The 10,926-nt window shown below is 34.9% G+C and overlaps 1 protein-coding gene and 1 long non-coding RNA gene across 2 annotated transcripts; both read left to right on the top strand.

The window, feature by feature from the left end:
* The first annotated feature begins 2,408 nt into the window (after positions 1–2,408).
* On the top strand, positions 2,409–3,847 carry LOC109011925 (dirigent protein 22-like). The gene is made up of 2 exons (XM_018993320.2): positions 2,409–3,283; positions 3,371–3,847. Exon 1 carries the CDS (start codon positions 2,689–2,691, stop codon positions 3,280–3,282), a length of 594 nt encoding a protein of 197 aa, XP_018848865.1. The 5' UTR covers positions 2,409–2,688; the 3' UTR covers position 3,283; positions 3,371–3,847.
* Positions 3,848–5,707: 1,860 nt separating this feature from the next.
* Positions 5,708–7,590, top strand: LOC118347891. The gene is made up of 4 exons (XR_004801037.1): positions 5,708–6,000; positions 6,115–6,185; positions 7,045–7,086; positions 7,378–7,590. It is a non-coding gene; the product is annotated as an uncharacterized LOC118347891 (long non-coding RNA).
* The last annotated feature ends 3,336 nt before the right edge of the window (positions 7,591–10,926 follow it).

Below are 10,926 nucleotides of genomic sequence, written 5' to 3' on the forward strand. Positions count from 1 at the left end.
CTTACCATCCACATATAGATGAGAAGACTAAAGCAGTCAACAAGTGGTTGGAGAACTACTTGAGGAGTTAGTTGAATGGTGTTACAACTTTAGCCTACATGCCTCTACTAAAGTATCCCCTTTGAGGCGTTACATGGATATAAACCCCCCAAACTGATTATTTACATAGCTAGAACCTCACGCTTTGAGGAAGTCGGCTCAACACCAAGAGACAAAGATCATCTATGGATACTACTCAAGGAAACATTACCATCACACATAATCATATGAAGCAATACTCATATCAAAAGAGGAAGGAACAACAGTATTCTGTGGGTGATTGGGTATACCTGCAGCTTCGGCCATATAGGCAGTCATCTGTCCACAACCATTGAAATTTGAAGGTTTCCCTTCGCTTCTTTGGGCTGTACCAAGTGGTGCAGAGGCTTGGCGAGGTGGTGTACCGCCTAAAATTGATGAAGGGTTCGGTGAAGTGAGTGACAAAGTGATGAAGGGGTCGTGGGCCTTAAAGAGTGTGGGTTCTAATAAAGTCTGGTGGTAGCTGTAAGCTGGAGGTCAAGCCATTAGGGCCAGAAGTCAGCTAGGCCGATGTGGGCCTTTATCTCGTTATGGATAGTATCTGATATTATGTTTCTTTTATTGTATTTTCCTAATTTCCTAGCACTTGTGAGTGGGGAGGTGTCATGGGTTTGTTGCGAGGGTAAGCAAAATATTCTCAACTTATTTTCCTGTTCTCTGGAGGATTGCTCCCATCGAAGTGAGTTGTAGTTGTATTCCCACGTTTGACGTAATTCCAAATTTTCAATCAGTTTATCTCAATATCTACTATATTTTCTATTGCATTTCCGGTCTTTTACACACTGATCATACACACAATAAGTTCCGGAGAGAGAGAGAGAGAAAGTATAAAGGGAGTCAGCAAAACTTGCCGAAGACTAGTTGTGTAATGCAGACAATCCGTGCTTATTGTTCTTCGCTCTATATTTTTCAGTCTTGACAACCACGCATAGAATTCCAAAATTTCCAACTGGATGGAACGAATGGGTCGTCATCGAATCACAAGGACTTGTCGACCTCGTCCTTTCTTCTTTTCTGCTTTCGTCCTGACACCTTATATACGTTATCTTTACTTTTTCAATTCAATGGCCATAAATCCTCTATAATTTATTCTTCCAAGTTACTGGTAGGTTATTAATACCTTGCTTGCGATTGTAACATTTCTGTACTGTTTATGAATTATCATCTAATCATGTACACGTACAATGTATTTTTCTCTAAACAACTTTAATTAGCATTAAAATTAGAATCAACCATACAAGATGAGAGGGTGAAAATCACCAATAAAATCCCCATTGCATTCCATATATATAGATTAATAGCAAAAAATAATGAAACGAATGGGAAAGAAAGCTTTATCATGGGCACTTACACATCTTTCATGGTACACAGCTAGCAATGCTAAGGCCTAGGATTCTTGCATCAACAATGGTGGAGTGAGTGGATAATGTATGAGAGATACGATGCCAAGAGTTCCTCAAATGTATTGTGTGAAGTGGTCGAAGTTAAAAATGGCAATGTCGCATGAGATTTATGCACGACGTGAATCCCGCTACTACAACAAATGTCGATAGTTTTGACGGTAATTAAGCAGTACTGCTGCAAGTTGACTGGAGCGTGCGTGGTCATTAAAAAGCAACGAATCGGTCCTTTTCTGAAAACCAGGACCACGCATGGGCTTACGGAGGAGAGGAGAGGAGAGGAGGAGCCACTAAAGATATATAGGCATAATTAATGTGGGGCATGCGAATCAGCCTGGAGACTTGAGAGTGATGGGAGGGAGGTGCGACATCCACGATGTACTCTTAAATGCATATTTATTATTATTTATCACTATCTTATCGACTTGAGAGTGAGAGGCTTAGATCCCATTTGCTATTCCATCAATTTCAAGACTTGAGTGGAAAACTCATGTTCATATTATTTACTTTTGATAAAGTACACAAGTAATTATCTTTGCGTGTCTAAAGACTGCCTGAACATGCCTTCCTCCACTTGGTGGCAAAGAATATACTATTCCCATGCATTTGCCATTGGAAGCACATATTCCAAAGGAAAATAATTACAACATTGAGAATGAACATTAATCATCATCATCATAATATATAATAATAATCCATATCTGTATTAATGCGTATGTGTTGATTTTTCTTTGTGCTTATCAATAATAATAAAAGAATTATTCGCCCATGCAGTAACTATCAAATGGGTCAAGCTCGATGCTTCTCAAACTCAAGTACTGCAGATCTCAGTTAAGATTGAATTCGAATGAAATTCGGAGAGATTTTACACCATCGAATTCAAGTCTCCATTTGAATGACTACCATTACCTCCCAGTTGATCACGTTACTTTCCAGTTGTCTGCATGCGTATATGGTGACAGAATCATACACAAGTACTACCCGTGTAATTAACACGTAATGCAAAACATCAGCATGACCTAGTACTATGTCACATGTCTGCTTTTTCCTGCAACATACCATGTAAGTTCTCTCCTCTTATAAGATTAAGCTGGAGAAAAACAAGGCAAATGAACCATATAAAGGTAGCTAGCTAGGGATAAATTTAGTAATTAAAGCCGTCCATCTGTACCTCTCTCTTCAGCACGACCGGACTTGATTTTCCTCCGTCATGGCCGAAACCTTTCAAAAAGTGACTCCCATCTTCGTCCTCATTCTCTTCACTATTTTCACCCTCGCAATAATCCCGGCCACTGCAGAAAAGAACCATCGCTTCTCAAGAACATTATCTCCTGCAAAACTTGGACTCAAGCGAGAGAAACTAAGCCACCTCCACTTCTACTTCCACGACATCGTCGCCGGACGAAACCCCACGGCCGTCAGAGTTGCCGAGGCCCTCATGACGAACACGTCGTCGACGTTTTTTGGTGCCGTGGTGATGATCGATGACCCCTTGACCATGCGGCCGGAGCCAAACTCCAGAATGGTGGGAAGAGCGCAAGGATTATATGCATCTGCTTCACAAACTGAGTTGGGCTTATTAATGGTGCTGAACTTTGCTTTCATGGAAGGGAAGTATAATGGCAGTACTCTCAGCGTATTGGGGCGGAACACTGTGTTCTCGCCCGTGAGGGAGTTTCCGATCATTGGTGGAAGCGGGCTTTTCCGGTTCGCACGTGGGTATGCTCATGCCAGAACTCACGTGTTTAACCTCACAAGTGGGGATGCTGTTGTGGAGTATAATGTCTACGTCTTCCATTATTGATGTTTGTTTCTTTTTTTTTTTTCTTTTTTTTCGAACAACAAAAGTTGGTAAATTTAGCCAAAAAGTTTATAAAACCGTCTTGTGACAGAGAATAAACAAATGGCCTTATTGCAAACTTGGAGTCTTCTTCGGAAAACTACATGAAGGAGTGAGATGCTAGAGGGGGGTAAGATCACTGAAATTGTTTCATCACCAGGATATTCGGAACATCACTCAAAACCTTGCTTCATCACCAGAACATCTTTCTCATTATTGACTGCAAATAATCTGTCTGGGAAAACTATGGCAGCTTCCCGGACCGAAAAATCGCGAATTTGCACTTCTCCGAGTACGAATAGTCGATCCCATGCTCCTTGAGAAACTCCTCGAGTAATTTCTTGGCGTCCTCGGGATTGTCACTCACACTGAATATAGGTATGAGATACAAATTTTTGAGTATTTGCGATTAACTTACTCGCCCGAAATAATAAATTATTTGTGATGATTTTTTGCGATTCCCTGATTTAACGGAAAAAAAATAAACAATTCTAACGAACACGCGGCGATTGAAAAGATATTTCCAGTGATTTTTTTATAATATTTGGAAAAAATCTTATTTCTTGTATTAACAGAGTCCCAAACCCAAAATCAGTCTCATCCACCTCCAATTTCAGTCCCTTAGTTATAATAATATTATATCACTATATATTATAATATATTATAATATATCACTATATTATATATTATAATATACTACAATATATTATCACTATATTATTATATACTATAATATATAATATATCAGAAACGTTAGATCAAATCGGACCGAAACTGATAAAAACAAAAATATTAGTTCAAATCTCAAAATCGATATATACTCGTTCAGTTATTAAATATATTCGAAACTGGATCGAATTGAACCGGTTATATTCTTAATAATTGAAATATTTATTTATTATTAAAAAATTAAACATTAATTTTTTATTTTTATTATTTCAACGGATATAATTTTTTGGCGATATTATTTTTCTTTCCTATAGCTATATTTAAATCCTAAAAAAGAATGAAAAAATAAAGTAAAAAAATCCCAAATCAGAAACCAGATATAATAAAGTCATGGGAAAAAGAACCAAAAAGAGGGGGAAAAAAAGATGAGGAGACGGTGGCGTAGTCTTATCGGAAGGCGTTCGGCAGTGACTCTGGGATTCCTAGACGGTACATGGTGGAAGGCTTGGTTTTGATCTTGCCGATGGCTGCATCGAGGTGCTCTGGGGAATGTATGGGAGGCTTCAACGTGCTGTGAGGAATGATCTGGATTTTTTTGAAGTTTTGTGTGCTTTGGCGTGCAATGAAGATGAAGCGGGAAGGAATATATTATGTCGAAAATATAATCTGGTCACCAACTTCAGCTGGTCAGATTAAAAATTCAATATATTTGTTGAGTTTGGTGCAGATATAATTTATATAACTTAGTTAAATTTTTGGCCAAAATTTAAGTATAGCTACTAGCTAGGCCCTGCTAGTGCTCTAAATCATTAAATAAGCAAATCAATAATGTAGTTAGATAGCTGATATCAAACGGGTTAGGTTGTTGAAGATTATACGAGCATATGGGATCCACGCGCACCGGCGATGTTGAAGTTGGACGAACTTATTAGATTTGAGATTGAGGCTTCCAACTATGTCGATCGAGCATGTGGCTTTTATGTTGATATATGCGCATTCGGTGGTGATTTGATCAGTTAATATTCTAATAAAAACTGGTCCATAAGTAAAGAAATTATATAAAAATAAATTTAATTTATATAATTTATTTAATATATTTTCTAATATAATATAATATATTAAATTATAAATTTATTTTTATATAATACATTTGTAACTAAACTATTTTTTATTCTAATATATATAATATGAGATGATTCGTCGTGGAGATTGCAATCATTTACCTGCTCGATATTGAAAATGAGATAAAAGTTGAATAAAATATTAGTAGAATATTATTTTTATTTTAAAATTTAAAAATATTAAATTATTTATTATATTTTGTATGAGAATTTAAAAAAAATTATAATAGTTATATAAGATGGAATCATTTTGTCTCATCCACCAAACCAAACAGGCAAGTCTGAGTAGTTTTATAAAAGTTGTTTAATATTAATAGCTTTACATTTTTTATATTTTAATTAAGAGAAATGCTATTATGTCGTCTTAGTTATACCGTTCACTTTGTCATATTAATGTGACACTACATGATAATACCATGTGGTTTATTAAAAAAATTAAAATACAAATATAGAAGAGGTAGAAGGAACTAAGGTTTCATTTTTAATTTTTTGTCATTTCGAACACCATTAAACGATATAACTGAAAAGACATAATAGCAATACTCTTTGAATAATTAACAAATAATCCCAAGAGAGAGAAAATATAAACAGGCTCCAAAATACAGACCCACGTCATATTGGGCCTAAACAGGCTAAATATATGTAGTTCCATGTATTGAGGCTGAGCCCGTGAAGAATGATTACACTTCGTTCTGAGCTTGAGCTTGTCTCTACTGGAGATGGAAGCCTACAGATACAGCCGAGAGAGACGCAATTTTTGTGCAGTTAAGAGATAGAGACGAGAGAGGTATACGAAGAAAAGCTAAGGAGCGGTAATCTGTGCCACGACCCTACCATAAACCCAGGTCTCGGCTCCCCATGCTGCCTCGCTGTCCTCTTAAACCCTAACCGCGTACGCCCATGCAAGCAAACTTTCTCTATAATCCTTTGTTTTCCTCAATACGATGCCAATTACTTGTTTGATGATTTTACTCTATTCTTGTTTGCTTTTCTACTGATTATTCAGGAAAGGGAAGAATGGACCATCACTCCCGTCTTGCACGATGCTACTGCTGTGGTCAATTTCTTCTCTTCTCGGTTTGTCCATTTCTCAGTAACAGTTTTCATTGGTTTTGTTTAATTGTGGAGTTGAATTTGGGATGATTTGCGTTAAAGACGCAAGCCTCAAGACAAAAGCTCTAGAATTGGTGGATACTAATTTGATTAAATCTTTAACTTTCATATCATAATAGTCTACTATATATTCTTCTGAATCCGACATCCACTGTGGTCCACTTTATCGATATTGACCCAGTGGTAATTCTTTTATTTTTGGTTGTTTCACTCATCTATCACTATTCAATGTGAATAGTTAACGTAATGTCCATACATAGTACCAATACATTTTAATCTAGTCTATAGTTGCTTCCTCCGTGACTTGAACTAGTGAGATGGTCCCTACTCTAATACTAATTGTTAAAGACTCAACCATTGATCCAAAAATTCTAAAATTATTGGATACCAATTTAGTTAAATCCTTAACCTTCAGATCATGACAACTTGTTTTTGGATTGAATTCATGGAGTCGAGTAAAAAATTCTGAAATACTAATATTAATTGGATAATTCTTAGAGATTTGAGTTTTTTTGTTTTATACATGTGGTGTGTGCTTGGCTTCTAAAGATTTGAATTTTCTAGAGCACTATCACTGTTTAGTTAATGTTCGCGCGTTTTCAATTATGCAATCATCGATAAACGTGATGAAAAATTCGCATAGTTTCTCAATGAATGATAGATGTTTTTTGGAACATAATGCAGTTGTTCTAATTGTGGACCAACAGAAACTACCAGGGCCGTCTAATTTAAACGTTTTGTTATGTTGTATACCTGCATGGCTGCATGAGTAATTTTACTGCTAAACTCTTTCTGCTGTTTTCTGTGAACTATGCTGGGACAGGTATCGGTGCAATGCTTGGTGCAGTTCATGGTTTAAATACGAGTATGTTTGTGCTCCTTTTTCTTTGCAAACTTTGTACTTCTGCTTGAATACTCCTTAGGATTATTTGATTCCAGGGATCCCGTACCTTCAAAATCGCGTGAAAGGACCAAAGTGGCTTCCTTTCGTAGTAGGGGCACATCACATATTCTTGATCTTCTTTGCTTTTCTAGTTCTATTAAAAAAAAATCAGCTTCTATTCATTCTCCATTTATTGTAGAAGATCTGTGATCTGTTAACTCTTATGTAAATCTGCGTAGCTCAATTTGTTTGATTGCCTTTCTTTGTGCACAGCTTCCTCTATTGCTGCTATTTTCTGGTGCCAGCGCTGGCATTTGGAGATAAGGTGTAGATGGAAGAGTTTGGTTAAGACTAAGTGATTAAGTTGATAACTTTGGATAGAACTAAGTGACTAAGATGACATTCTTCATCTTATGTTGGGATTTATATTTTGGATGAATGTAAAATAATTTAAGTTTATCTAAAGTTATTTTGATCTTTTGTAAAGGTTATTAAGAAATGTTTTAGATAAGTAAAAAATATAGAAAGCAAGTTTCAAAATATAGATTTTATCCAAATAAGAATTTGAATGCAAAATTGTCAATACTAAGAAGATAAGTATCAGAGATAAGTATCAGACATCAGCAAACTGTCAACAAAAGTGATGCTAATAAGACCGACTGCAGGGGAAGTGGAAGTGATGCTTTTATTGGGCAGACGTCTGGTTGGTCAGTGAAAGGGTGCTTCTACAGTTCTACGGAGACATCTTGCAGTGTTGGATCTTGCTCTTACATAGTGTCAACCTCGAGTTGTGCAGCCAGTAACTAACAGCGTCGAGCGGCACTATAGTTATTTGTTTAGGTATGAGGAATATCAGAAAATGAAATAATAGTGAATTACTTAAAAAACTTCAAAAAGTACATAGCGTGCGGTAGGAGTCAGATTGGGTTGAATGAATTCTTCCTTTGCTCTTTTTTTTTTTTTTTCATTCTTTCTTAGTAATCAAATCATTTTATTTTATATAATTATTATAATTTTTTTAAACTTTCACACAAAATATAATAAACAATAGAAATTTCTAAATCTTAAAATAAAAAGTATATTATAATAATATTTTATTTAATTTTTAAATTTTAATTTCATTTATAAAACTAAACGAAAGAGTTGAATTTGGTTTTAACTTTTACTGGGATTGAAAATGGGCCAGACCTGTTTACCACTCGCCTGCATTTGGGTTGGCCTTATCTTATGATATAATTTATTTGTGCTTTTAATCTCCATTAATCCTCCGGACACGTCCCTTTTTTTTTGAAAAAAACTTTATAGTATGAAAATGGGTTTGCGAAAATAATAAAATTGTAATTAAAGTACATATGCATGTATTAAGCATCGGGTAAAGTCACTGAGCATGAATTAAGAGTTAGTTCCAACCATACAAATCCAATTGGGCTGGGCTCAACACTAACTTACCTGCTTGAGCTGCAGAAGAAGGATGATGATGTTAGCTGGCGTTCTTAAAGCCCAAATTTTGTGGCAAAAAACAAAAACAAAAATAATAATAAATAAATAAATAAATAAAAGGACATTTTGGGGATACAGTACATAACAATTAATTTAATATACACAAGCACATAATATATGCAGCCAACATTACTAATGTTAAAACATTAGCTCAATTTTTTAAAACTTTATTAATTAATGGTTAAAAGGAGTAAAGAAATTAATCTTAGGCATACAGTACTACAAGACACATGCAAAGCATATAAACAATAATAATTAAAATAGCAATGATATTATTACTCTGTATATGTACGTACGTATGTATCAGCGAATCATGCACGGAGACCGACCAGAGTGTGATTTAAAACGCACCGTGGAGGTAGCGTAGGATAGCACGAGGGATGCAGGGAGGGGCCATTACTGTATAAACTGTCAACCTCGTCTGGGACTTTATGGAGCGAGTGGGGGACGATGTTTCTTAAATTCCACTGCTCTCTGTCTCTCTTTCTCCTCATCTTTCCTTCTGATCTCTATATATTTTATTATATGTAAATGAGTTATATATATATATATATATAGTCGTATAAGCATAATAATAGTACAACTAGAAGAAGAAAGAAGAAGAAGAAAGTGGTCCAAATGATAATGTGTGTACCCTTTGGCTCTTGACTTTAATATGCCCTTCATCATCTTTGCTCATGACATGTCCCGCCCTTGATGTTGCATTTACTTGTGGGTCCCTTTGATAGTTGGATTGATGTTAACTCTGCCCCCCCACCCCCTTCTAATTATTTTTCATCTTTTTTTTTTTTTTTTTTCTTTTCTTTTGGATATTACCTCGTTTTTCCCTTAATTTTTAAACCTCAATTAAATGCCTTATTAATTATTTGCCATTTGCACCATTTACTCCAAGCTAGTACTAGATGTGTATAAGCTATACATGCATGAGGGGCTGATCATGATCTCGTTATTTAGTTAGGTAAAAGAGTTTATTCCAGCTCTACCAATATTTTTAAGATTTCAATTTTTTTTTTTTAAATTATTTTTCATATTCGAGGAGTACTTGAACTTGATGGTGTATATATATATATATATATATATATATATACCATGATCATACATGCATGTTGATCATGACCATTATCATATTTCAAGAAAGGAGGTAACTAATTAAATTTATACTGAGGTATAAGAAAACGTGCTACTGCAGGGTATCTATCACTGCAATATTGCATAGTTTGCAAGAGTCCTTTATACACATGCAGTTATTGCGTCCAAGGGCCAGCAATCGTAGGTCCCTCAGAAAGCATGCTTTCATCAATGTCTGTTCAAAAACTCCATAAATGCTTTATTCTTATTATTGCCCTTTTGATACTTGCAGACATGCACAGAAGGACTCAAGTCACTCAACACCTCCCTGGACTTACTATTTTTCTCTACTTCATATATTGTTCTTTTCAAGGTCTTTAATTTAGAAGCATTTGTTAAGAGTACTAATTATTAGATTATAATTTTGGAAGAGAAATGCTTCAACTATAATTTTTTTTTTTTTATAAAAATAAACGCACAAACTAACATAATTTTATGTGGTACATTAGATTGTAAAGTTATTTTTATTCATGTAAAGTAATTAAATCTAACGTATCATATAAAGTCATATCAATTTATGAGTTTATTTTTATAAGATCTCTTTGTGGTTATAACAGTACTTCTTATTTTGGAATACAAACATATGATCTTCTAATTCTATCGTTTGATATTAAACGATATTAGTTTTACAAGAAAATTAATATTTCTACAAGAAATTTTAGTAAAATGACATTAGATGATTTTCTTTATTAAAATAATTTTTCTTTTTCCAAATTAATTAATGAATGATATAATTCATTCCTATCTTCATGAATGTCGTCGACTCGTCATTATTTATTGGACTATTAATTCCGAGTAAGTTCCTTTTAACTTGGTGAGGACATTTATTCCGTTCCTTGCAAAGGGAGGGCCGGGGTGTTTTATTATATATTCTTAATGTTTGCATGATTAACAGCTAGAGACACTACAACACAATTGCTTTTTAGTGACGGTTGGGAAATTGTGACAGTCTCTAGACCGTCACTAAAAGGCATTTTTTGTGACAGTTTTTGGAAACCGTCACTAAAGATAGAATGAGATTTTTTTACATTCGAACGTCACATATACGTTCGAACGTTATGTCTGTTTACGTTGGAACGTAAAATGTTTTGACGCAACCGTTCGAATGTTATTAATTTTACGTTCGAACGTAAAATGTTTGCACCAATGTTCGAACGTTAAGTAATAACATTTGAACGTTCATTGTAAATTTAA

This window comes from Juglans regia, chromosome 3, assembly GCF_001411555.2.
Source record: "Juglans regia cultivar Chandler chromosome 3, Walnut 2.0, whole genome shotgun sequence".
NCBI lineage: Eukaryota > Viridiplantae > Streptophyta > Magnoliopsida > Fagales > Juglandaceae > Juglans > Juglans regia.

Excerpts from the sequence above, each read along its gene's own strand:
- LOC109011925 (XM_018993320.2), top strand. The coding sequence starts at position 2,689 with ATGGCCGAAACCTTTCAAAAAGTGACTCCCATCTTCGTCCTCATTCTC.